The sequence below is a fragment of the Bos indicus genome, chromosome 18 (assembly GCF_029378745.1).
Source record: "Bos indicus isolate NIAB-ARS_2022 breed Sahiwal x Tharparkar chromosome 18, NIAB-ARS_B.indTharparkar_mat_pri_1.0, whole genome shotgun sequence".
Classification (NCBI taxonomy): Eukaryota; Metazoa; Chordata; class Mammalia; order Artiodactyla; family Bovidae; genus Bos; species Bos indicus.
In genome coordinates this window covers 12,308,441-12,335,736 of record NC_091777.1, presented here as the reverse complement: position 1 = coordinate 12,335,736, position 27,296 = coordinate 12,308,441, and the positions used below count along the sequence as shown (strand labels likewise).

General features: G+C 57.1%; 1 protein-coding gene across 3 annotated transcripts in view; it reads left to right on the top strand.

Annotated features, from left to right (window-relative positions):
• The window catches only part of C18H16orf74 (chromosome 18 C16orf74 homolog), a 29,848-nt gene extending 4,719 nt beyond the window's left edge, over nucleotides 1–25,129 (top strand). For 2 of the 3 annotated variants that reach the window (XM_070770411.1, XM_070770410.1), the window contains 3 exons: nucleotides 3,373–3,417; nucleotides 22,226–22,366; nucleotides 24,602–25,129. In XM_070770411.1, the coding sequence (XP_070626512.1) occupies nucleotides 3,390–3,417; nucleotides 22,226–22,366; nucleotides 24,602–24,660 (228 nt within the window). In that variant the 5' untranslated portion in view covers nucleotides 3,373–3,389 and the 3' untranslated portion in view covers nucleotides 24,661–25,129. Of the gene's footprint in view, nucleotides 1–3,372; nucleotides 3,418–4,598; nucleotides 4,747–22,225; nucleotides 22,367–24,601 lie in introns of those variants that run through there. The other variant, XM_019980233.2, reaches the window with a different exon arrangement.
• The last annotated feature ends 2,167 nt before the right edge of the window (nucleotides 25,130–27,296 follow it).

The following is a 27,296-nucleotide window of genomic DNA, read 5'->3' as shown; positions in this document are numbered from 1 at the left end:
TCATTCCACCTAGCCCTGACCTCACCATGTGACGTTTGCCTGACCCTCACACAGCTTCCCGTCCCACGGTGTCCACTGGATCCAGGCTGCCAGCTCCTCCTCCTTCCTTAACTTCCTTCCTTTTTTCCCTGAATGTTTGGAGATAGGTATTTCTCAAGTCACAGGACAGCTTTAGCGACAAAACCTATCCATTCAGGACAGTTTTCTGGGAGGAGCAGGGAACCAGAGCGCCTTCCCCCAGCCAGCGCTGCGGCCCCTGGCCACCCCTCCAGCCACACCAGAGACGGGGTAGGGGAGTTGGATGTGATGCTCCCACTGCATTCTGGCTACCGGGACGGGGCGCGGGGGGTGTTCCGTGGAGTCAGGGTAAATAACTGCTCTCTGCTTTCCCTTGCTGAATGCTTCCCTTGAATAGTTTCAAGTTTCAGAAAAGTTACAAGAACAGTAGGAGCTAATGTATATCCTTCCCTGGAAGTGAACATGTAGCTACAGTTGCTTCATTGGCTTGGATTTCTGGCCGGGCTCTGAGAGTGAAGCTGCAGAAATGATGGCCGAGGACCCTAAACACCCCAGTGCGTGTCCTCAGGGCAGGGCCCACCTCTTACAAAATGCAGCCCAGAGATCAGAATCACAAAACTCGACCACAGCTCCATGCTGTCACCTCCTGGACAGGTGTCTTTCTTTTGACCGTTTTACTACTTTTCAAACTAGAGACAAGCATGTCGTGAACGCCCGTGTCCCAGTGTCAGCGGCAGACAAGGCAGCGCCCCTCACCCTCCACGCCTCTGCGGCTGTTTCTCTGTTGGACTTTACGGCAGCTTCCCACTCTCACTTCGTCAGTGCGGACTTCAGTGTGAATCACTGTCGTGTGGCCCTAGGGTGGGATGTGTCGTGTAAGCTGTTGGGTGGGCGGTGGCCAGCGTGTACCCCAGACAGAACGGAGGAGCGTGGACTGTGAGATCAGAGCTCACTGTGTGGCTGTGATGTGGTGTGGCCGGCAAGAGCCCTGGGAGGTTGCTGTGGCCCTAACTCAGGGCCGCAGACCCCTGGGCAAGAGGCCCACGAGAGAGATGGGAGGGGAACTCTGGGGTTGAAAGCATAGGCTTGGAATCCCTGCCCCACCACCTGCTCCCCATACAACCCTTCTGCAGGTTAACTAACTTCCCGGTGCCTCAGTTTCCCCATTAGCAAAGTGGGGATCGGAATGGCCCCAGTGTCACCAGGCTGTCGTGAGGCTTAAATGACCATGAATGGAGGCACTCCGGAGGGTGCTGGGCACAGAGTGGGTGCTCGAGAGAGGCACCCATCCCTACCCCACAGGCCTTCTCTGGGGCTCTCCCTTCCTCCAGCACTGCACCCCCCAACCCAAGGAAGGGTACACACTCCTGGCAGCTCATCCCACCTATTAGAATCGTCTCGCCCCTGCCTCCAGAGCTTTGGAAAAGCCCAGTTCTTACCACAGCCCAGGCCAATGGGGAGCCTTTTGGGGAGGGACCCCTGCCAGGCTCTGATTCCCAGCTCTGGGAACTGCAGCTCCGGGCCTGCTCCAAGTAGGAAGCGCGTCCTTTACACGCAGCCATCCTGACTCTGTTCCCATACGTGTCTGACCGTCCCTCTTGCCCTCTCCCTCCCTGGTCCATCTCCTACCCGCCCACAAGTCCAGCCTGGCTAAAATTGAAGCCTTTGCCCTGGCCGCTCCTCCAGACTGACCCCTCCTGGGATCCTACCATCTCACCAGCCTGTACATCACCCCAGCTTCCAGCAGCTTCTCTCCTGTACCCTGGCTGCCCCACCTTTTCCAGTGCTCAGACTCCACGGTTTCTGGCCCAGAGCTGAGCTTCTGGGTCCCATGGGGCCTTGTTACAACATCGATTCCGGCTCAGTGCACCCAGGTGGGGCTGAGAGGCTGTACTGTTAATGAGTTCCTGGGGGTGCCAAGGCTGCTGGTAGCAAGGCCTGGAGGGGGGCTGGCCTGCACAGCCCGCTAGAATGCAGAAGCTACTACATGTGCTCAGGATAACCCCTCCACTATGTAACCAGCCTCCAGAGACCCCGCAGTGCGGCTCAGCCTGGGCCCTTCTGTGGCCTGTTCCTCCAGTGGGCCACGCCCCCGCATGTCCTCTGGGCCTTTGCACATTCTGTTCCTGCAGCCTGGGGTTTCCCGCTTGGCTGGCTCCTGTCTTTGGGGACATGGTCCCTGGCCTCCCAGGCTGGGACCGGAACCTTCCTCTGGCCTCCTGGCCTCAGATGGCACCACTGCACGCTTACTCAGGTGCAGGGTCCCGTTTGGCCTTGTATCCACCTGTGTCTGGTCTCCCAAGACCAGATGCCAGGATGGGAAATGTGTAAGAAGTATATTGAGGAAAGTAGGGAAGGGGGCTGGGAGGCCTGGGCCCAAGGAATGAGGGAGGAGGAGACAGGAGGATGGGTGCGGGGTGCCCATGGACAGTTGGCCAAGCCAGAGTCAGCCTGACTGTCAGGGTGCCTATCTCAGATCCCAGCCCTCCATCCAGGCTTGCACCGCAAGGGTGGCAGAGACCTTTGGGGCGCTGCCCATGGCCACCCCCCGGCCCCTGGTGTCTCCCTGCGAGTGCAGGAGTCCCCATCCTCAGCCTCTCAGAGCCCCGAGCACCCACCCTGTAGAGCTTCACAGACCCCTGTAGGGGGGCCCTCGCGGGGGTCAGGGCAGTCCTGGGTTGGAACCCCAACTCCACTCCTAGTAAGCTGTGTGGCCTCAGGTAGCCACCACCACCTCTCTGAGCCTTGATTTTTCTCATCCATAAAGTGGGGACAGTGATAGCACCTCCTAGGGTTGTAACAGAGTCAAATGTCAGGAGACCGTGAGCCGCTGCCCGTTTCTTCAGCAGCTCTTCAGAACTTGCAGGGAGATGGTGGGGGATTTTAACCCCCATGGACTGGGGACTGGGCTCCTTTCAGCCGTTAGGACGCGAAAGAATTTGCATTTTAGGAGAGGAGGCCTCGTTTGAACAGAAGGCACACCACACCCATCACGGGGCTCAGGGCCACCCTGCGGCCCCACCTGGGGCCCTCTCATCCCCAAAACAGCCACACGGTGGCCCCTCAAAGGCAGGGCAGGTGGTGCGTGTTCCGCCCCATCACCCAGGCCAGACCTCTCTTGCACCTTCACCAGCTCAGTCGCCGCACTGGGCCTCTCTCCAGCATGTTCACCTTTGAGATGCCTGAAAGTTTTTTCCACCAGCACACAGCAAATTCAGCCCAGATGTAGCCAGCAGGCGCCGTGACCTCGGCCGCGGTTTCTCTCCACCACTGCTTCCTGTTGTGCACCCATCAGGCCGGGTGGGGGCCTGGCCACGCGTGGCCGATACAAACAAGCCTCTCCTCTCTCCCCAGGCTGCAGAGGTGCCGACATGGGGCTGAAGCTGACCTGCCTGAAAGGTAAGCGGGCGGCTGTCTCCTTCCAGCTCTTAAGGGGGGTGCCCGGGGGGAGGTGGAGTGAGCCCTGAGACAGGGCAGACCCTGAGACCCCAGCGGTGCTGCCCTGGACTGGGAGGGGGGCACCTCCGGTAAAGGCAGCACCGGTACACAGCAGGCGCCGTGTAAGTGTGTGCTCTGACTCTGAGTGCTCCTCCAGGCCTGCCTTTCCCTGGAGCTGAGTGATGGGGGGACGTAGTGCCCCCCACGCCTTGGTTGCCCCCCTCAGAGGGATGCACTCCAGGCTGTGCAGGGTCAGGGGCCCTGCAGGACGGTGCCGGGCATGCACGGGGCGGGGTGGCGGGGGGGCTTTGCTCTCCACCCTGAGGGCCTGTTACCACGACACGGGTGGTGAGCTAGGTGGTCCCACCTGCTAGGGGCTGGGCAGGGAGGGCTAGGAGAGGCCAGGGCCAGCAGGGGGAAAGTTCCAGGATGCAGAATCATCGAGGGGCGTTGTACGTGTTGGTCGAGGCAGCCCAGACCTCTTTCTTCTGCTCTGGACCTTTCGGTTCAGCGTCCAGACGACCAACGGGGCCCATAGGAAGCTCATTACTGGGGGACAAATGCTCCTCCCATCATCTCCCCAGCCTAATATCTGGGAGTCACCCTGACGGCTTCTTGCCCATGTACAGCATGCCCGCCAGCCCTGACTCCCCTCCTGCCAGCTCCCACTCCATCCCTCTGTGACAGGAAGCCCTCGGGAGGTCAGGCTTCAGGCCCTAGGCTGGGATGTGGCACTCAGTGGGGGCAGGGTACGTCCATCTTGATGAACAGCTCTTCCAAGACCGCGGGCCAGTGGGGAGCAGCAGTCCCCACGGAGGAGTCAGGGGAGGTGCTTGCTGAGCGGGCGTCCAGGAGAGTTGGGTCCAGAGACGGAAGCCTCGGGGCTCAAGAACACTCTTCCCTTAGACCGTGCTGGGCACAGAACAGGCGTTCGAGACAAGCTGTCTTTTCTGGTTGTTAGTTGTGGTAAAATAGACATAACATAAAGTTTCCCCTGTTAACCATTTCTAAGCGTACAACCCAGGGGCATTAAGTGCATTCATGTTGCTGTACAAGCGTCAGCGCCGTCACCTCCAGGGCTCCTCCTTTTCCAGCTGAAACTCTGTCCGCATTAAACACAAACCCTCCCTTCCTCTCTCCAGAGCCCTGACCCCCACCACCTACTTTCTGTCTCTCTGAAAGCACCCACGGGGGTGCCTCCCGGAAGCGGAATTGTATGGCCTCTGCCGTTTTGTGTCTGGCTTCCTTCAGTCTCAGCGTGATGGTGAAGCTTCGTCCGTGTTGTGGCAGGTGTGTCGGGACCTCCTTCCTTTTCGAGGCCGAATACTGTTCCGTGGTGTGTGGGCCACGTCTGGTTTGTTCCCCTCCGATGGACGCTGGGCTGCCTGCAGGGTTGGCTGTTGCGCCGTCTTTGACAAACCAAGATGCTGGAGGGGCCTCTGGGAACCAGCTGCCTCCCTGCCCGAGGCTGGGGGTCGGCCAGGGCAGGAGGTCCAGCAGCCTCAGGTCTGAGAAGCCCTGGGAGGCGCCCCCCACCCCACCCCCACCAGCAGGACTGAAGCCTGGGCGGCAGCCTGAGTGCTCCTGGGCCGGGAGCTTTTAGAAGGGCGCCAGAGGAGCTAAGTGCTGGCAGGAGTGTGGGAGCGAGGGGTGCTCATGCATTTTTCATTGCTGGCTCTCCGGGGCCCACCCATCACCCTCTCCCACCCCCAGCCGCATCTGGCCTTGGTCTCTGAAGATGACGAGGCCCACACAGGCTTGGGTGTGACTGAGGACATGGGATGGGGGTTGGGCAGGGCATAGAAGCCCTCTCCCTGGGCTTAATGAAGACCACCCAGGTCCTCCACCAGTCCAGGGGCCTGGACCCTCCCCCTGTCGGAGCCTCATTCTTACAGCAGACTGCCAAGGGCTGGGTCCCGCACCCCTGACATCCACACGTGGTCGTCCATGTGCGTCCTTTGCTGCCCACAGGTGCGGGTCCAGCTGGTTGTTGGTACTGGGATATGTAGCCTGGGCACCGTCTTGTGTTTCAGTTCAGTTCAGTCCAGTCGCTCAGTCATGTCTGACTGTTTGGGACCCCAGGGACTGCAGCACGCCAGGCCTCCCTGTCCATTACCAACTCCCGGAGCTTACTCAAACTCGTGTCCATTGAGTCGGTGATGCCATTCAACCATCTCATCCTCTGTCGTCCCCTTCTCCTCCCGCCTTCAATCCTTCCCAGCATCTCGTGTTTATTTTTTATTTCACATCAAGTGTGAGGGCTGTGTTTCTCCAGGCCATGTCACTTTCACAGTGCTTGAATGCCTCTGTCCAGTTCTGCCGAGAATGGGTCTTTGGGTCGTTTCCGGCGTGTGGCTTTTTGGATAATGTCATTTTGAACATCTCTGCCCTAAGTACTAAGAGTCGGACACGACTGAAGCGACTTAGCAGCAGCAGCAGCCCTAAGTACTGGTTTATTTGGCTACCCCGGGTCTTTGCTGTGGCATGTGTGATCTTTCAGCTGCGGTTTGCACGATGTAGTTCCCTGACCAGGATTTGAACGCAGGCCCCCTACAGTAGGAGTGCAGACCCAGTAGGAGTGCAGACCACCAGGGAAATTCCCACTTTGTGAATTTTTTTTTAAATTATAATTTCTTTGGGATAAATTCCAGAAATCAAGATGATCTAGTCAAATAATAAGGGTAAATGGTGGCATCTTCCTGGGGGTTTGGCCCTGGACAAGGCCCTGGTCTGTGCACTCTGAGTGGAACCGTAGCTCATCCATCCCTCCTCCCACTGTGAAGTGGGCACTTCTGGGATCCCCAGTTTCCAGATGAGAAAGCTGAGAAGCATGGAAGTCATGTACTTAGCTGGGGCCACACAGCGTGGATCCAGGTGGGATTTGAACCCAGGCGGGCTGTCCCAGAGGCCTAGCTTTAGCCACCACTGGCATGGCCTCTTCAGAGGAAAGCCTTTTAATTCAACACTTAAAGTGACCGTGGTCTCTTACATCTTCACATGAATCCTAAACTTAGTTCATCTTAACATTAACTCAGGTGGTGTCTTAAGTTTCCACTGTAACAGATTATCACAGATGTGCGGCGGGGGCTGGTGGGGGGGGGTGGCGGTGGTTCAAACCACAGAAGTCTCTTCATGTTTTCTCCCAGTTCTGGAGGCCTGAAGTCTGAAACCAGAGTGGGCCATGTTCCCTCTGGGGGCTCCAGAGGTGGGGTCTTTCCTGTGTCTTCCAGCTCCTGGGGGCTCCAGGCGTCCTTGGCTTGTGGCCACCTCCCTCCAGCCTCCTCCCCTGTGTGTCCCTGGGCCCTTTCTCTTAGAAAGACATCCCTCTGCCTTTGTCTTATGAAAACACCAGTCTTTGGACTTAAAGTGAAAAGTGAAAGTGAAGTCGCTCAGTCATGTTCAACTCTTTGCAACCCCATGGACTATAGCCCACGGAATTTTCCAGGCAAGAGTACTGGAGTGGGTTGCCATTTCCTTCTCCAGGGGATCTTCCTGACCCAGGGATCAAACCCAGGTCTCCTGCATTGCAGGCAGAGGCTTTACCTCTGAGCCACCAGGGAAGCCAAGTCTTAAATACAGGATGATTGCATCACAAGGTCCTTCACTAATTATGTCTGCAAAGAACTTATTTCCAAATAAGGTCAGAGTTTGCAGTTCTGGGTGGGCGTGGATTGGGGGGGACTCTCCTCAAACCCACCACATGTCACTTCACCTCTGAACCTCCCACGTGGGGTACAAGAAGGCAGTTCTGTTTTAGTTTTAGAACGTGCTCATTGCCTGTCTTTGTCATTGCGATAAAGACGCAGCTCAAGGTGGGCGATCACAAGAGTGTGACGTCTGAGGGCTGTGCCAGAGTCCTTATGTTTCTGGTTCCAAAGGAGCAGGGGGACACTTTGAACAGGCTCCGTGTGCTCAAGGCCCAGCTGTAGCAGCCGTGACCTGTGGGAATGGTCCACTGTCCCGAGAGCACGTCCCTCGCTCCTTCTCATGTAAAGGCTGGTGTGCCCTGGGCATCCCCCAGTCACTCACCTTGTCCTCACTATATCTGGACAGCATAGCTAACTTTACAAATGGGAAGACTGTGGCACAGGGACCAGGGCTCAAGGCCCAGGGCAGGTCGTCGGGGCTTGGCCTGGCAGACGGCACATGAGGGTGGTGAGGGGTTTCCCTGATTCGTGAGCAGTTCTGTCCTGGTCAGCCTTGAGGGTGGGGCACCACCAGGAATCAGCATGGTGGGGCCCTATGGTTTTCAGCAGGGATCCCTGACCTGCAGTCTCAGCATCACCTGGGAAGCAGACAGAGGTGAGAATTCTCAGACCCACTTGCACCTGCCGCGTCAGGAGCTCTGGCGTTTCTTGCACTCTCTCTGAGGGATGCCAGGACATGCTCAAGGTGGAGAACCACTGGCAAGGTGACTCTGGAGTCAGAGAGATTAGGTTCAAATCCCAGTCCTGCCCCCAACCACTTCATGTGCCCAAGCCTCAGTTTCCCCATCTGTGAAATGGAGTGATGAGTGGCAGCATCTCCTGGGCCAGGTGTCAAGAATGATCTGAGATGAGCGCTAGAGATGGTGCCCCCGGGGTTCCTGGCCCTTCACGCCTTCCCACTCTGGAGGAGCTCCAGCTCCAGCTGTGTGGGGACCTTGCTGGGGAGGGGGGTGGGGGGTGGGTAGGGTCGGGGGAGTTAACCTGCAGGTGTGGCCTTTCCCATTGGGGTCTCCTCGGGGGCCTGGTGTGGTCTCTGGGACTCCCCAGAGTTTGCTGGCTTCAGCCCCAGCCAACTCCATCATCACCATGGAGACGGGATCCGAAAGATGGGGCTGGTCCCAGGGGACTGTCCTTCTGGAGCAAAAGGGCCAGGAGATGGAGACTTTGTCCAGGCTTGTTGTTTGGTTCGTTTGTTATAATAGGCTTTCTTTTTTAGAACAGTTTTAGATTTATATTAACAGAAAAATTGTGAAGAGAGTACATGGTTGTGTACACTCCATGACCAGTTTTATGTGTAGTCAGCATCTTACATGAGTGTGGTATGTTCTTTATGGCCAGTGAACTGATACCGACCCATTATTTTAACTAATACTTTATTCTGAGTTCCCAGTTTCTACCTGGGTCTGTCCGTGGATCTGATCCGGGACCCTCCTTACATTTAGTCATTGTGTGTCCTTAGGCCCCTCTGGGCTGAGCCAGTTTCTCAGAAGCTCCTTCTGTTTGTGACCTTGACCATCCTGAGGAGTATGGTCAGGTGCTGTGTAGGTTGGGTTTGGCAGTCTCTTTTGTGGAGTATGTGGTGATGGTGAGGGTGGAGATGAGACACAGCTGCAGCCCCCAGGCCACTGGGACCCCTGACTGCCCAGGCGTCCTTCCTGGTTCCCTGTGGTGGCTCAGAACCTCTGCTCCCAGTAACCCAGGTTTGGGTGGCTGGGAGCTGGCAGTTACAATAATGTCCATTTTTCTGATTGGCGTTTAGAGGCCCAAGACTAGCCTCAGGTCACAGCAGAGAGTCACCCTACAGAGCCCCCTTCCAGTGTGAACATGTGGTTCCAGCTGTCCTGCAGTGGGGTCCAGAGTTGGTGGAGAGAGTGTTCACCTCACAGTGCAGGGAACAGCATTCTGGTCAGAGGGAACAGCAGATGCAAAGCCCCAGAGACAGGAAGAGACTTGGTGAGCTGTCAAGTATGGTTGGAACTGGAGGTAGGGGCAGGGGCCAGGCGGAGAAGCTGAGGCCCTGGAGCAGGCAGGGCTGTGAGAGCAAAGGTGTTCATCGAGAATTTCTCTTCAGAGTCATGGGAGGCACTGGGATCACTCGAGAGTGGGTCCTCATCCTCTGTGTAACATCAGACTCACTCGAGAGGCTCACGGGAGGGGGTGGCCCTGGCCTGCTGATCAGGGCAGGGATTCTTTTTTTCTTTTTCCTTTAATAATTTTGTTTGTTTATTTTTGGCTGTGCTGGGTCTTGATTGCTGCAAGAGCTTTTTTCTAGTTGCGGAGAGTTGCGATGCACGGGCTTCTCATTGCAGTGGCTTCTCTGGCTGCGGAGCATGGGGCACACGGGTTCAGTAGTTACAGCACATGGCTCACAGCTGTGGTCCCCGGGCTCCAGAGCACAGGCTCAGTGGTTGTGGCACACAGGCCTAGTGGCCCCAAGGCATGTGGGACCTTCCCGGACCAGGGATTGAACCTGTGTCCCCTGCATTGGCAGGTGGATTCTTTACCACTGAGCTACCAGGGAAGCCCAGGGATTCAGTTTGGATGAAGCTGTGCAGCCTGGGGTGAGAACCACTGTCCGAGGCCCATGCCCTTGCTATTCAGGGGGCCCTGTGGTGTAGACTGACTACCCAGAGGTGACAAGGACCAAGTGAACTTGGCTGGGGTTCAGGGAGGCAGGCTTCAACCCAGAGCTCCTCCTGGAACCTCCTGTACAGATCTCTGCCCAGGAGACAGGGGCTTGGGGGGCTTGAAGCCCACCCCCCCGGCCTGCTCAGAGTAGGGGTGGGCAGTCGCAGCCGGTCGTGAACGCCGAGGCAGATGGAGCTTAGTCCGGCTCGGCCTTGTCCCAGGGGCGAGCTGGCAGCCCTCTTGGCTCAGAGCAGGGATTTACCCCTGGTCAGGCTTAAGCTAAACCCAGCACCTGCTGTCCTCCCGAAGGAGGGGGCAGAACCCAAGACTCACGGCAGGTGGGAGAGGAGAGTCGCTGTCTCTAACTGGGGCCCACACAGGATTAATCTGCATCTCCTCCTTGCTCCCGGGGCTCCACAGGGGCAGAAATCATGCTGCCTTCTTCATCCCTGGAGCCCTGTTCCCGGCTGTGGGTCAGCACACAGTAGGGACACAATCGACGCTGGTAGAAAGAGCACTCCTTTGAATTTAATTCAGATGCAGAGACCCTCCCAGGACCAGCCCTGACTGGCCAGGGCAGCTGTGCCATCTCATTCCCTCGCCCAGGTCAGCGGTCCACTCCTGTCCCCCACTACCCCACCTCTCCTGTCATCCACTCAGCGAGGCTTTGAGGAGACTCACTCACGATGCCCTGGTTACAGGTGGGGCTCCTGAGGCCTCGGGTGGGAAAGCCCCCTGGCTCGGGTCACACAGCAGCCGCGCGGGGGCCCCAAGGGCCTCGGGATCCTGACCAGGCACCTGGACATGAGGCCCCCTACCCCACCTCTGTGCCCGCAGTTGCCTCTGGGCCGGGCCTGGGCGAGGTGCTCCAGAAGTGCTTTTGGGCTGAAGGAGGCGGGAGGGGGCTGGACTTGCTGCCTGGTGCCGGCGGCTCTTGGGGGCTAGGGGCCTCATGCTGCCCCCAGGGAAGGGAGTGCTCACCAGCTGTCGGCTGCCAGCACGTGCCTGGCCTGGGAGGCTGACCTCTCTCCATCCTGGGCTGTGGTTCCCAAGCCTCCCAGAGGGCATGGACGTGATCCTGGGCCACGTCCACCTCTAACCCATCCTTCCCCACCTCCCCCCATCCTTCTGCTTCTGCCTCACAGACTTCACGGTGCCCAAGGCAGGTGAGCGTGAAGCTCAGAGACGGGTCACTGGGTCTGAGTCTCACATGACCTGGCTGAGGGTCTTCAATCCCCTGAATCAGTGCTTTTTGTTCTTAACTACAAAGCAGGACAGGGTCTGCAGGTGGCGCTGGCCAGTGCAGGAGACATAAGGGATGCGGGTTCCATCCCTGGGTCGGGAAGGTACCCTGGAGGAGGGCATGGCAGCCCACTCCAGTATTCTTGCCTGGAGAATCCCCATGGACAGAGGAGCCTGGCGGGCTACCGTCCATGGGGTTGCAAACAGTCAGACGTGACTGAAGCGACTTAGCACACACACATGTGACAGGTGCAGTTAGACCCTGGCCGGGCGGGCTGTGGCTGGGATGGAAGGAGGCTTGTGGGGGTGCCATGCGTGTGCGTAAGTGGCCACTGGGGGCTGTTGTTATTACTGAGATGATCCCATGTGCTTTCTTCCCTTTCGAATGTCTTTGGAGTTTTCTCTATGACCGTGGGCCAGGCCCCCCATGGCCAGAGCAACAGTGAGTGGTCCTGGTATCCGGAGCAGTCACTGACTTGCCCAGGAGTCCAGCACACAAAAGGACAGCTGTGTTCTGTCTCTCCCAGGGGCCGGACAGACCTGTGCCCTAGGGAGTGCTTGTGATGTCAGCGCCCACCGTGTTGTCAGCGCGCACCGTGGGCAGCAGGCGGCCGGGCCGGCCAAGGGCAGGTTGTGCTTTCCTGCATCCGTAGCGGAACCTCTGCCAGTTCCGTGGGAGGTCAGGAGCTGAGATGATCATGCGGAGTTGTCCTGGATGGAGGGGGGGCAGGCCTTTTATATGGCCATCTACTGGGGGAGCTGGCTTAAGAGCAGGTGCCTCCCTTGCTTGCCTCCCCTCCAAATCCCACCCGACAGTTTTCTTAGGCTGTGGGTAGGTGCTGTATGGGGCTGGGCTGTGAGCCCTCAGTGGGCAGCGCTCTGGGCCACTGGGGACCAGCCTGGCCGGCAGGGTGGATTGGGGCTGCACAGCCCAGCATGTGTACTCAGGCTGAAGGCTCAGACCCGGTGCTGTGGGACAGGCGCTGACACCTGTCACAGCCCCTGGCCACCACCAGCCTCTGCTCCTCTAGACATGCCCTGATGGCCCAGCCAAGGGCCACCCCCAGTGGGTCAGAAGGTGAGCCGTGAGGAGAGCACTCTGCAGCTGGAAAGAAGGGGCTGCAGCTCTGTCTGAGTGGAGAGGGAGCCACGCCCAACATGAGCCTGAAGTGAAAAGAACGGGCTGTGAAACGGCGGGTCCCGTGCCACCGCCTGTGCTGTGTGCTGAGTCACCCAGTCGTGTCCGACTCTTGCGACCCCATAGACCGTCGCCGCCAGGCTCCTCTGTCCATGGAGTTCTCCAGGCAAGAATGCTGGAGTGGGTTGCCGTGAGGGAATATGCCTGTGAGCATATGATCTACAGATACATAGACTGTTCTGGAAGAAGACAGTAGTCATGGTTGTCCCCAGGTGAAGAGGTGACAGGGAGCTGGGTGGCGGGAGAGTGAGATGGCAGCAGGACTCGGACAGACCTGAGTCCTCCCCAGGAGCCTGGGTCCCTGACCCAGGGACACCAGCTTGACCCCATCCCCTGGACGCTGTGCGGTTGACTCCTGGCCCCTGCGACCACACGCTGGGCCGTGCTCCTGAGTGGCTTGAAGAAAAAGGAGTGTTCCTCTTGGCGGTCCCATCCCCTTCTTACCTCTCCAGGCCTATACTCCTAATCCTCCCCCAGCTCCCTCACTGTCTTTTTACTGTCTTACCACGTCACCTTGATCAGACCTCTCCTGCAGCAGGAATGTTCCCCCACCTTCTCCCATTCCACCCCCTAAATCTGTATCAATCCCTCCTCAGAAATTGTTTTATTTCTCTTTTAATTATTTTATTTTTTGGGTATGTGAAACACCTGCATGGTACAGAATATAAAACGTGCAAAGGGATTAATGCAGTAAAAGCCAGCCTGCTCTCAGTGCTCTCCCAGCCACCCGCTGGAGGCAGCCTCCCAGTCTTCTGTGGGCTCTGCTGTCTGGCTGCCCGTCTGCACCCATCTCAGGCCTCAGCTGCCCACAGCTGGGGGACACCTCCTTGGCCTCAGGACCCAGGCTCCCCCAGGGGCTCCTCAGTTTTCCCAGAGTAACAGTAGTCACCTCCTTCCTCTGAGACTAACTGGGATTTTCTTGCCTAATTGCACAGTAATAACCGCAATATTCTATTAATAGCAGTGATGACTATTCATAGCAGCAGTAACAGTATGGCCCCGCTAAGCACTGCTGTTGGCCAGGCTGCCCCAGACAACTTCCGCCTAACCTCATGTGTCCTTACGAGCGTCCTGCAGGTTACAGGCTGGCATCTAGAGCACAAGTTCGAATCTTTATTCCGGCAAGGGGCCGACCACATATGTAGTATCTTTGCAGCTAAGGAAGCACAGGCTCAGAGAGGTTAAGAAGCCTTGCTCAGCCCACACATCTGGCCAAGGGCGACTGGGGAGGCCAGTCCCTCTGGCTCAGGACATCCTTAAGCCGCTTCCCGTGGCTCCAGCCACACAGATGTGCAGCAGGGCTACTCAAGACAAAGGAAACCAGTCACCCTCAGGTGCCTACTCTGTCTGAAATGCCCAGATATTGTCTCAGTCAGTAGTGGTGCTGACCGTGGTTCTCAGCTCTTGGGTAGAGCTGCCAGATTTAGGAAGGAAAAAACAAAAAAAGTGGGATGAATTTCAAATAAGGACTAGTTGTCTAGGATAAGTATATCCCTCATGTAGCATGGGCCGTAACTCTGAAAAACTGTTTTGCCCTGAGTCTTATCTGGCAACCCTATCCCCGGGGGACACTTGGCAGTGTCTGGAGACACCCTTTTTTGTTGCAATTCGGGAGCTACAGCATCTAGGGATCAGGTGCTGCTCCACCCTGGCCAGTGCTCAGGTGGCCCCACCGCAGGGTGACCCGGCCCCAGGCGCCAGCAGCGCTGAGGCTGGGGAGCCCGAGCCGCGCTCACCACACACCACCCACGGCCCGGCAGGGATCGAGGGCTTTGCAGATTTTCTTTGACCTTAAGTCTCCGTCATGCTCTGAGGGCAGGCCTACTCTTGAGTCCATCTTAGAGGCCAGTAGACCAAGGGCCAGGCTTCCCTGGTGGCCCAGCGGTAAAGAATCTGCCTGCAATGCAGATTCAATCCCTGGGTTGGAAAGATCTCCTGGAGAAGGAAATGGCAACTCACTCCAGTATTCTTGCGTGGAGAATCCCCATGGACAGAGGAGCCTGGCGGGCTACAGTCCATGGGGTTGCAAAGAGACACAACCGAGCGGCTAAGCACAGCACAGGGAAGCAAACACTCCCCACTTTGCGGCGCCTTTCTCTCTGGCTCCTCCTCCCGAGTTCTCTCTCCAGCAGCTCATCCCTGACGCAAGCTGGGGCTTTTTCCTTAATTAAAAAGAGATTTAAAGCATCCACTGCCGTCTCCACTGGGCCTGAGCTGCCGAGAAAAGGTAAAACCCCGCCCGCCTGCCCTGGCCTCATTTGTAATAATGCAAGGCTTTCCCCTTAATTGGAATTAAAAAAAAAAAAAAAAAGATTAAGTGCATCTGGAACCCTCAGAAGCATTTGTCCATTTGTTTTTTGAAAGATCGGCACTAAATCCAGACGCTGGTCATGTCTGAGGAATTAGTGCCAGCCCCAGCCTCTGCCTGGCCCCAGGGCCTTTGTGCATGCTGCCGCTGACCCACGAGCCCTCCCCACCATCTCTGTGGCCACCTTGGGGAAGCCTCTTCCGATTCCCACCGTCTCTTCCAATTCTGCTGCCCCCTCCGCCCTGTTATCTGTTCTTTCCTCCTCCCATCACTGACCCAGACTCTGCCAAGGTGGACTCTGCTTCCCAGCCTCCAGGAGGACAGGCTCTGCATCAAGTCTCCTATGACTTCTCTATGCCTCTGTGTGTCCATCTGGAAGGTGGACTTCGTCAGGAGGACCGAATCATGAATCCCTGCAAAGTGCTCACACAGCCCCCAGCCTCCTGTGAGCACCGTCATCACAGCCCAGCCACCTGGGCCCTCCCGACAATGGCCTGGATCAGAGGGCCCTCCCTGTTATTTTCTCCAGCCTCCTATGAAATCTTTGGGGTCCCAGTTTGCTGCCAGGGACTGGAGCAAGAGGTGGAGGAAGGCAGTGGGGCAGGGGACAGGAGCAGAGAAACATCTGTTGAGACTCTCTTGTTCTCTGCCACGTCCCCAGTGCCTGGAATGATGCCCAGCACACAGTAGGTGCACAGGAGCTCTGTGGACCAAGCTGGGGGGTTTATTCCTGAGCTGTGGGGGAGGAACATATCCCCTCCCTCTGCAGGTGAGCAGGTCAAACTTGGGGAGTCACAGTGGGAACTAGAGTCAGACTAGAGTCAAACTATAGAGTCAGGACCTAGAGTCAGACTGGGTTTCTCCTCCTTCCCCAGCCTGGGGCCCTGCCAGCCCAATAGGAAAAGGGGTCTTGTTTGAGTGTTCAGCTAGAACCAGGAACATCTTGTCAGAGTCACTCCAAACAGCTGTGTGACTGCAGAGACGAGACCAGGGCCTTGGCCTGCACTCAGGGGGCGAGGGGTGCTCAGCATTGGCTGAATCAGTGAATAAGTGCAAAGATTAGAATCTCATGCTGTTAATAACTGCTTGTGCTTATTGAGTGTGCACTGCAAAGCTGGCTTTGTGGTTTCCTCACCTGCCACATGTACCTTACCGACAGACCGCTTGGCTAGAGGGCGGGGCTTCCGTGTGGCTCGTCATCCTCTCAGCGCCCCCTGGAGGTGGGGACTGTGAAGTACCCCCATTTCTGCAGGTGGAGCTACTGCCAGGTGGGTTGAAGCCCAGCTGTACGTTCTGGCTTCCAACTGCACTGTGCGTCCAGCAGGGCCACTGTGTGAGACAGTGCCCTGGGGAACCGTGGGTGCGGTCCCAGGGATGTGGTCCCAGGCAGGGTCTGGGAGCTTTCTTTTAGGGTGCTGATCAAGCGCCATTTAAAAAAAGAACCAGCAGAGGGCGCCCTTAAGCCACGATCCCTGCGTTGGGGCCGCACCTGCTCTTGGATCCTGCCCGGTCATTTTGTGGCCTCTGGGTGGCCTGGGGACCAGGAACAGTGCTGTGTCCCCCGTGCCTGGGGCATCCTGAACAGAGAAGGGGCCTGGCTTAGGGCGTCTGAAGGATGAGAAGTGGCTGATGACAGAGTGAGTTGGGTCCTCAGGTTTGCATGCCCTCAGACATGCTGCCTGCCTTCTCCGAGCCTTGGTTTTCTCGCTGGAGAATGGCCATGGCCCTGGCATCCACGAGGGATTGTGTGAGGGTTAATGTGGACTCGGCCCAGAGCCTAACCTGGGGGACGCTCAACGAGGGTTTCGGGGGAGGCGGCAGCCGTGTGCCCCTCCCTCAGTGCTTGTCCCAGGCCACTGCTCCCGTGCTGGGCAGCCAAATGCCCCACACTCAGCCTTCTGTACCTACAAGATGGGTAGCATAGTTCCATTTTCCAGCCCTGGATTCTAGACTTGGAGAGAAAAACCACGTGTTCCCAGGCACCCTGGCTCAGGGGGGCCCTGCCCAGCTCTCAGACTCACACAGGAGCTTTGGAAAGTTCTGGTGGTCCCCCTGCCTTGGGTTATTTTTTAAACTTCCCAGGTGGCTTAGGAAGCCAAGATGGAAAACCACTGCCTAGGAGCGGGTCAGGGGCAAGGGCGGAACTGGTTTTCAGAGCTCACTCACAGAGCCCCAGCGTTTCCCCCGCGGGAGGCAGGCAGCTGCCACCAGGAGGCCAGGGAGGTCTGACCTGGCTTGCTCTGTGTCCAGCTTGACTCATGTCCTGGGAAAGCGTGTGCCTCAGAGCAGGGTTGGGTCAGGGTGGGTGACAGCCACCAGCCAGGAAGGCTTCCTGCGCATGCTCCCTGTCACACCCCCAAATCGAAATATCGGACAGCTCTGGGGCCCTGGGATTCCCTCTGCCTTTCCCTCCGGGGGCCTGGGCCCCTGGAATCCCAGCCAGGCCCTTCCCCTCAGGAAATGGGCTCTTAATGACCCGAGACGGGCACATAATTAACAAATAACCATTCTGGCTTTAGCACAAATGAGCTGCTTGTCTGGGGCAGGGTTGGCATTTGTGTTTAATCCCCAAAGTCGGCTTTATCTCCCCGGAGCTGCTCCCGAGAGCTCAGCCACTCCTGCTCTGGGCGGCCCAGAGGGCTGAAAGGGGCTGGAGTCCTGGCCCCCTCCCTCTTTGCCCTCCTCTCCCGCCTCCTCCTCCTCTCACTTTCCCCTCCCTCCTCCTCTCTCTCTCCTACCGCCCTCCCCCTCTCCTCCATCCTCTCCCCACTCTCATCCTCTTTGCCTTTCTTTCTTCTTTCTCCCCCTCCTCCTCCCCCTTCCTCCTCCCTTCCCTCCTCCTCCCCCTCCCTCCTCCCTTCCCTCCTCCTCCCCCTCCCCTCCTCCCCTCCCTCCTCCTTCCCCTCCTCCCCTCCCTCTTCTCTGCCTCCAGCATCTCTCCAGGACCCACCAAGAGTGACCTGATGCTTCCTGATTAAGAATGTGGGCTTTGTCACTGTGCTCCCAGAACAGGTTAAATTGCAGGTGTGAGCCCTGGGAGAGTGTGGCTTTCCTCCATTAGCATTTTCTTTTAGAACTTTGGAATACTCACTGAAGAAGGGGCCTTGGAGGCTGATCAGGGAGGCTCCCTTCAGTTACAGACAACAGTAATCAGAGCTCGATTTTGTGGCCATGCTCCCTGAGACGCCCTTTGGGGATGATTCTGGAGGAAGCTAGCAGGGACCAGCACCCTCTTGGCCCCAGCTCACTGGGCAAGGGCTTCCGAGGAATTCATTCATTCCGTTCATTTCCTCACGCCCACCACCTGTCACTTCCCAGCAGTAGCCAGATTTGGGATTTGGGTTTGGGTTTTGGCATTAATGAGCCTCGGGCTTTTGAGTTTCTGTTGTTGCCTATTAGGACGTCAGGCATGTCCCTGATCCAAACTTCCCAACTCCTGGATATTACAGAGCTGACAGAGGCAAACCACAGCCCTTGGACCAAAGCTGACTGCCCCTCCTGTTTTTCTAAATAAGTGTCTTGGCACACAGCCCCACCCACCCATTTACATATTGTCTGAGGCTGCACTTGTGTTCAGTGGCAAACCTGAGATGTTGCAACAGAGACTTTGTCGCCCCCAAAGTAAAACATATTTACCGTCAGGTCCTTTTCAGATAGTTTTCCTGGCTCTGTTACAGGATCATGGTTACAAGGAGCAGCAGCTTTTGGAATCAGACTGACTCAGGTCTGGGTTCAGATCCTGCTCCCGCCACCCGCTAGCTGTTCATCACTGTGCAAGCTCCTACCGTTTCTGGTCCTCGGTCTCACATCCGAGCTCACCCCTCCCGGTGTGGCCTTGAAGACCGTAGGAGGAGGTGTCTGGCATGTGGCAGATGATCCCTAAATGCCAACTGCTGCAGTGATAACAGGAGGACTTCCTGCAAGTGGCTTCTTTGTATCTGTTTTACATTCTGGGCTTCTGCATAAGATGGCAGGAAGAAACAGCTCTAAGGTTTTAAAGAAAGTTGGCAGCGGCCTTGGTGGGTGCTCCTGAGGGGCTCGTCGTCTGATGGAGGGGACGTGGCCCCTTTCTACAAAACTAACCAGCCTGCCTGGTAGATTTAGCGGGGGGCCACAGGGACTCTCCAGGAAGGAAACAGGATTGGGATTTCAAGGACAGGCAAGCTGTGCTGACTACTGTATCAGTTATCTACTGCTGCATAAACAATGACCCCCTGAACCTAGTGGCTTAAGGATTTGTTATCTCACAGTTTCTGTTGGTCGGAGATTCGGGGACAGTTTAGCTGGGAGGTTGTGTCACAGAGGGTCTCAGAGGTTACGGTCAAGCTGTAGGCTGAGCCCTAGTCTCGTCTGAAGGCTTGCCTGGGCTGAAGGACCCACGCCCTAGGTGGCATCCTCCCGTGCCATTGGCCCACCAGCTGGGCTCCCCCTCAGGCCGCTTGAGCATCCTCACACGTGGCAGCTGGCTCCCCGAGAGCAAGAGCAGTGTCCTGCATGACCTTGCCATGGAAATCACACGCCATCCCTTCTGTCTTCATCTCTGCATTGGAATCCACCCTAGCGTCCATCCCTCACTGGAGAGGAGGGGAATCAGACTCCACCCGTCAGGGACATCGTTGAGGACCACCACACTGACCCGGCAGGGGTGATTAAGGAGCACTGTCCCAGTGGGGGTCGGGGAAGCCCACCCTGCTGCTCGGCTCCTGCTGTTGGCTGGGGGCTCGGATACCTGAGCTAACGTGGTCCAGTCTGGGGCTGTTTGGGGAGGAAAAACAAAGAGGCAGGGCATGGCGACAAAGATCTGAATACTGAGTTCAGCGGTGCCTGAAGTTGTTTTTGATTTGAAATTGAAAGCACCCCTGTGTGCTCTGTCCCAGGCAGGATGCCAGGTTCTAAGGACGCATGGGCCAGCAAGTAGGGGCTGTCCTTCACACGCTCACGGTAAAGGCAGACGGGACTGATCGTTTCGAGATTGGCACCGGAAGACTAAAGGAGCGGGGTCAGATACCTGGGGCAGCTCCCCCATAGGAGAGCCTGTTATGCTGGGGTTTGAAGGGTCAGGAGGAGCTCACCACTCTCCCAGAGCAACAGAGAGCACTCCAGGCAGGAGCAGCCCGTGTGACAGCACAAAGGGCTGGGGAGCCCAGGGTGTTTGGGGAACTGTGAGCAGTTCAAGGGGTGTGGGCAGGTGGCAGGGAAAGGGAAAGTCTCTCAGTCGTGTCCAGCTCCTTGCGACCCCATGGACTATATGGCTATGACCAACGTAGGAAGCATACTAAAAAACAGAGACATTATTTTACCAACAGCGGTCCATCTAGTCAAAGCTATGGTTTCTCCAGTAGTCATGTATGGATGTGAGAGTTGGACTACAAAGAAAGCTGAGCGCTGAAGAATTGATGCTTTTGAATTGTAGCTTTGGAGAAGACTCTTGGGAGTCCCTTGGACTTCAAGGAGATCCAACCAGTCTATCCTAAAGGAAATCAGTCCTGAATATTCATTGGAAGGACTGATGCTGAAGCTGAAACTCCAATACTGTGGCCACCTGATGCGAAGAACTGACTCATTGGAAAAGACCCTGATGCTGGAAAAGATTGAAGGCGAGAGAAGGGGATGACAGAGGATGAGATGGTTGGATGGCATCACCGACTCGATGGACATGAGTTTGAGTAAGCTCCGGGAGTTGGTGATGGACAGGGAAGCTTGGTGTGCTGCATCCATGGGGTCAGAAAGAATCGGACATGACTGAGCAACTGAAGTAAACTGGATTATACAGTCCATGGAATTCTCTAGGCCAGAATACTGGAGTGGGTAGCCATTCCCTTCTCCAGGGGATCTTCCCAACCCAGGGATCGAACCCAGGTCTCCCACATTGCAGGTGGAATCTTTATGAGTTGAGCTACCCAGGGAAGTCCAGGTGGCAGGCTTCAAAACAAGCTTGGGGCAGACTGTGGAGGCTGACTTTAATTTACGATCAATCTTTCCCAGAAGGTATTTCATGACTCATGGTTTTGTGAGATGTTAACAGGTGTTCCTCCAAAAACAGAATCCAGGGTTATTTAAGTTCAGGAACCCCAGGATGAAGCACAATGACAGCAGCTTCCTCAGTGCAGGACTTCTCAGAGCCTTTAATGCTCCAACAGGCATGGGATCTCCACAAGATGGATAGAGTAGATGGGATTCCCAGACTCACTGGATCGTGGACCCTCCCTCCTGAGGGAGTCTGTGGAGGCAGTGTTCCAGGGAACACTCTTTGGGAAATGCTGTTTGTAGCTAATTGCTGAGAGCTAGTGAGTGTTCGGGTATGATCAGGTTTGCAGTTTCTGGCTGCTGTTTGGAGGGTGGGCTGCTGTTTGGAGGGATCAGCCAGAAGGTGGAGAGGCTCGCTAGGAGCATGAGGAGGGGGAGGAAGACTGTCACAGATGTGAGGTAAGTGGATCTATGGACTCTTTCTGTTGTTTAGTCGCTCAGTCGTGTCCAACTCTTTGCAACACCATGGACTGCAGCACGCCAGGCTTCCCTGTCCTTCACTATCTCCCAGAGTTTGCTCAAACTCTTGTCTATTGAGTTGGTGATGCCATCCAACCATCTCATCCTCTGTCACCCTCTTATCCTTTGCCTTCAGTCTCTTCCAGCATCAGGGTCTTTTCCAATGAGTCAGCCCTATGCATCAGATGGCCAAAATATTGGAGCTTCAGCATCAATCCTTCCAATGAATATTCAGGGTTGATTTCCTTTAGGATTGACTGGTTTGATCTTCTTGCAGTCCAAGGGACTCCCAAGAATCTTCTCCAGCACCACAAAAGCATCAATTCTTTTGCACTTAGCCTTCTTTATGGTCCAACTCTCACATCCATACAGGACTACTGGAGAAACCATAACTTTGACTAAGCGGACTTTGTTGGCAAAGTGATATGTCTGTGGTTGGTTAAATTGGCTGGAGGGTTGGAGAGTGAGGAGATGGGGGGTAAGGGGGACTGCTGCTAAGGCCCTGGTTACTGGCACAGGGCTGATGGCCTTGACTCAAGATGGGAAGAGTGAGGTTGGGATTTGGCAAGAGCACTTTCATGTCAGCTGGACATGAAGTCTGGGCTGGATTACCTGAGTTTATGGGAGAAAGAAGACAAGGCTTACAACAGTTTAGAAGAAAGAGATTCTTTGACTAATGTAACTTACCCAAAGGGACAAAAGGAAACAAAGTCTGAATAGCCCCACCTCTTACTAAAGAACCCCAATTTGTAATCAAACATGTTTGCACAAAGACAATTCCAGGCCCAGACAGTTTCTCCAGTGAATTCAGTCCAACGCTTAGGGAAGAAACAGCACTGATGTCACAGACTCTCAGAAGATAATTTGTGGGGGACGTAACTCCATGCATGGCACTGCCTCATGCAGGCGTGGCTTCCAGCTAAGCCTGTGGCTTTCCTCCACTCGGGGTTGTGTTTTGAGTACCTACTGTGTGTCACAGCCCCCAATGTTAACATGAGTGACCAAAGCAGAGAAAACTCGTACCCTGGCCAAGTCGCGCCAGCTCAGACGGGTCCTGACGTGGGCATGCAGAGCAGTCCCCTGGGCCCTGCACCATGGGGACCCATGGCAACGGAGGAGGGCAGCGGGCAGCCCCCAGCGGCCACTGACGTCTGTCTCTCTGTCGTGTGTGTGCGTGTGTGTCCCATGGCCTGCCCTCAGGCTTAAAGATGTGTGTAAGCAGCAGTGGCAGCCACGACGAGGCCCCCGTGCTGAGCGACAAGCACCTGGACGTCCCCAACATCATCATCACGCCGCCGACCCCCACAGGTGTGGCCCTGCCCAGGGACACCCGGAGGGCAGGTGAGGTGCTGCTGTCAGGCTGGGGGGCTGGGGTGGGTGTCTGCTCCTGTGCTTTATTAAAAATTTACACGTGGATCTGCACACACTCCACCTTGGGCCCGTGTCCCTGGCACCAGCCTCAGCAAGTTATGGTGTATGGAATAATTAGCTCCATAGCCTCTTCCGGCAGCTGGGTGAGTCATGGATGGGGCCGCGTGGGCCTGCCAAGGTGGTAGACAGAGGTGCCTTCCCCTGTAGCTGAGGAACTGGGGCTCTGTCTTGCGGTTCAGTGGACAGGACAGGCTTGGAAACTTCCCCCTCCCACCCAGGCTGGGGCTGATCTCTGGGCCTTCCAGACACAGCTCACTGCAAGGAGCAGAGAGGGGATGGGGTGGTTCCCAGAGAGATGGTGAGAGGGAGGGGCCCAAACTACTGCCCCCCGCCCCGCAACCCCCAGTCCCTCTGTGAATACCACTGGAGCTGGCAGGGGGCGGGGGGCGTTTATTCATGAACAGGTTTATTGAGTCAGGCCTGCTGCTTGGTGCAGAGGCTGCTGTTGTGAACAGTCATCGTAAGTGATGATGGTGGTGGTTTTTCCTTGAGGCCTCATAGTAACTCTGAGTCAGGTCCAGTTCTCATCATCCCCATTCTACAGGTGGGTAAACTGAGGTTCCGAGAGGTTGAAACACTTGTACAGCTGATACGTCAGAGTTGGGACTCAGATCCAGGCCGTGAGATCTGGAGCTTGTTCTCTGCACGCCCTGACTTGACGCCCTCTCGGGGGCTACCATTGTGGGCTACAGCTAGTGCCTGGCTCATCTAGGGGACACAGGCCCACAGAGGCTGAGGAGGGGCTCATGAAAAAGGTGGGGACGCACTCAGGTAGACTTCTCTAGAAGTTCTCAGTCTGGGTGTCAGCTTGCCCGCCAGGGGGAATGACCTGGAGAGCCCATCAGGCTGGGGCCAGACCCCACACTGGTACTAGCACTGGGTCAGGCACAGTAATGACAGCCATGGGTCACAGTCCCGTGTCACCTACCCAGGTGCCTGGCACTGGGCTATATGCTTTTCACAAATCTTAAGTGAATTCTCACTCCAACCCTCTGAGCTGTGCCCTTATCTCTAATTTATAGTTGGGAAAACTGAGGTCCACAGAGGGACAGTGACTCCCTCAAGGGCACACAGCAAGGTGAGAGAAGAGCTGGGTTTCTGCCCCTGTGTCTAATCAGAGAGCTTTCCATGGGTAACCGAGGCCCAGGCCCTGCCGTGACACCCCCTTCCCTCTCGGAGCCTCAGTGGCCTCATCTGTAAGATGGGATCATAACCGCCTTCCCTGCTCCCAGGGCTGGTGTGAGCACAGGGGAGACTCACAGTTCCTCCTCAAGGTTTGTGGGGTGCAGGCCTGGAGCCCTGAGTGCCCACGGGGTCCCAGTGCAGAGGGACTGCACAAGAGGCCCCCTCACATCCTGTCTGGTGGCAGAAGTGAGGCCTGGCCTCTGCCTTTCCCCATTTAGAGAGGGAGCTGGAGGAGGAAGGGCAGAGCCCTTGGAGTCACAGAACCCTGCATGTGGGAACGAGGCCCCAGCTCCCCCGTATCACAGAGAGTGGTCATGCCTCAGAGGCTGTGAGAGTTGGTGACGAGGAAGGTCAGGGGCCCGAGCCCACAGCCCGCACGGTGCCTGTGTGGCCAGTCTCCTCACCAGTGACACGTTTAGGGCAGGGGGACAGCCTGGCAGGCCTGGGCGGCACATCCAATGGGGCTGCGGGCTCCCGGCGCTGAAAGATCCCTGGGGCTTCCCCCACAGTGAGAGATGGGCGAGAACCCCGCCCTGCCCTGACCACCCTGCTGACTAGGGGGGCATGTCCCCTCTCGGGGCCTCACTTTCCCACCTGGAACTGGAGGGTGGGTGTGTTGACCTCCTGCCAAGCCTCAGGCATGCAGGCATCTCCAGGCAGGCGGTCTGAAGCAGCTGAGCCATGGGGTGTATGTGGTGGGGGAGGTTCAATCCCAGGAGCCTCAGCCTGAGATCTGGGGCAGCTCGGGGCTTGGGGTGGCCAGAGGAGAGGGGGAGAGCCCGTGAGACCCACGTCACTGGGTTCCCTCTCTGAATCGGCTGACACCACCGCCCTGCGTGCGCAGAGCTTGGAGGGATACGATGAAGCAACGTGGCCTGAGGCCCCGGCCCTGGAGCTTCTGGGGAAAGGGGCCTGGTGTGGGGGGCCCATCCGGATGTGGACCCCACCTCTGTCTCCTAGTCTGGCTGGACGAGTCTGGGTCGTGCACGGAGGATGGAGACCTTGACCCTGAGGCCTGAGGCGGCGACGCAGGTCAGGGGTGTGCCTGCCCCGGCTCCTGCTCTGGCCGTCCCCCTCTCCGCATGTCCGGGACCCTGGGACACTCTGCTGAGGACGCTGGCTGGGAGGACGCACCGGTTCCAGCGCTGGACCAGAGGCGTGGGGAGAGGAGCGAGCAGTCAGCCCCGCCCGCTTCCAGAGCGACACTTCTCAGGCCCCGTGGGGTGGACCAGACCTCCGACGCCTGCACGTTCTCGCTGACCCCGGGCATGGTGACAGACGCCGTCCAGGAGAGGCTCCCTTCTGGCCAGGTGGACTCCCAGCGCCCAGGGCCATGCAGACAGGCGCCCTGGAGGTGCACACACACATAAGGACTTCTTGCACAGGACTGGCTCCTTTTTTACACGTTGTCTTAAAGGCATCGAAACTGTCCAGAAAGTGATTTATAAGTTCTTTTTTGCATTGTAAATAAAGATCCCGTGTAACGTGCTGCGGACTCTGCTCCTTGTGCGGGCAGAGGAGATGGAGCACATTCAGTACAGAGGTAAGTTTAAGAGAATCGCTTATCATGGAGGGGCTGGTCTAGCTGGTTATGGGTTTTCGGGTGGTCTTGGCCCCTCAATTGGCCCTCCTCATTCTGTGGCCAGTAGCGCCCAGAGTGCGTTCTCACTGCAGACGCTCAGAGCACAAGCCAGGCCCGCAGGAGCGTTCTCAGCTTCCACATGTGGAGCAGGCAAGCCACACAGACACACCCCACGTGGCTGAGCTGGGCAGTCACATGGCACGGGAAGGGACAGACATGTCTATAAAGGGAGGGAGTGATGGGCTGGGAATAACCGTCTAGTTTTCTGGTGTAGACGCTGTGATTACCCCCATTTTACAGACGGGGCATCTGAGAAACTTAGAGCCCAAGGTCGTCAGAGAGTGAGAACTTGAACCCAGACCCCGCATTCTTACCATCCACATGAAGCTGCCACTCAGCAATATTTCTTGTTTGTCCCTTTCTCCCTGGATACTCGGCGCCCCTTATATCCCCCTGGAGGTGACGTGGACACTTTGCCCCAGTCCCTTCCCTCTGGGACCCAGGGGATGCTGGTCTCAGGGCTGGGTGCTCGTCCTGAGAGCTGGCTGTGTGTGCAGGCCAGGAGAGCCCACCCCCCATCTCCTGGGTACTGCTCAGAGGCCTCCAGCCCACTGAGTAACCTGTGGTGGCTAATGGACACTTCACCCCAGGCTTTTAGTGCCCATGGCAACAGCAAGAGGACTGTGAGCTGGAGAGCAGGTGGAGGCTGGCCAGAGGCTTTGCAGCCCTGGGGGCCGGTTTGGCTTTCTTGCAGGGCCAGGTGAGTCCCCTTGGTCTCCTGCAGAAAGGTCTTGCAGTCCAAGGCACCCACACCAGTCCTGGGCTCTGGGCCTCTTGAATCTGAAGGGCTCATTCCTTTTAGAGCCAGCATGGAGCATGCACCCCAACTGAGTGAGGGGGACCCTTCCTGGTGACACCTGCCCCCCAAGTCAGAAGAAACCCTGTGCAATGCTCACTGCTCCTGAGGCTCTGCCTTCAAGCTAGCTCTGTCTCTTCGTGAGGAAGGGGCGAGGCGGGGGGTGTGATGGCAGGGGGCAGGGCAGCCCACTGCAGCCCCCCAGCATTCCTTCTTAGGAGCGTGAGAAAGAACAGGGGGAGTGGATGCCAGCAAGGGTGTTGGCCGGACCCTGGGCTGTGCAGTGTGACCTTGGAAAGCTTCAGCCCCTCTGAATCTTGTCTTCACCTGTGAAGTGAGGAGAGCAGGACCTCCCACGTGGCAAGCCCACGTGCGTTAAGGAAAACGATCTCCGTGCAACAACCACATAGTACCTGGCATGGAGCAGACAGTCAGTAAATGGGGGCCATGATCACACAGGGCACACACCTCCCTGGGCCTCCGTTTGCTCGTCTGGGGAATGGGCACAACGCAGCGGGGACCTGAGGAGTCTGGAGGGGTGAGTGTGGGGCAGGTGGTGGAAGCGGGCACCTGGGACCCCGTCCCTGGGCGTGACAGAGCCCCGTGTGTGTGCACGAGGGCAGGGTTCCCCTCCAGCGCCCGAGGGCTTCCTCTGCTGCAGGAGCCACTGGTTTGGGGGCTCTCCAGGCCGCCTGGCGGTACCCCTCACCCACTAGGGATGGGAGTTAGCAGATACATGCCCCACCTCATTTGTTCCTCCTCCTGGTGCTGGTGAGGGGATTCAGACAACCTGGTGCTTTGTGCCGGTGCTGTCAGCAGGGAGCCGGTTCAAAGGCAGATGCCCTTTGTTAGGGGAGGTCTGGGGTGGGCCTACTGTTGTGTCTCTAACCAGCTCCCTGGGGGCAGTGCTGGTACTGTGAGGAGCCAGGCTTCCCTGGGAGCCCCAGGTTGCTGGGGAGCGGGGTGGGGTGGGGGTGGTCTGAGCCCCAAGGGGCCAGCAGTAGAAACTTGCTCCTTAACCTGAACTGGCCCTGGAGATCTCCCGCCTTCCTGGAGCATCCCAGGAGGGCCTTGTGAATAAACTGCTTCCACCTGAAGCCTTCCTCGGAGCCTAGGGCCCAGCCTGCCACGTCCACCCCCATGCTTCCTTTGTCAGATGGGCAACCTGGAGCGAGTTACTTTGCCTCTCTGAGCCTCAGCATCGGACTTCCCTGGCA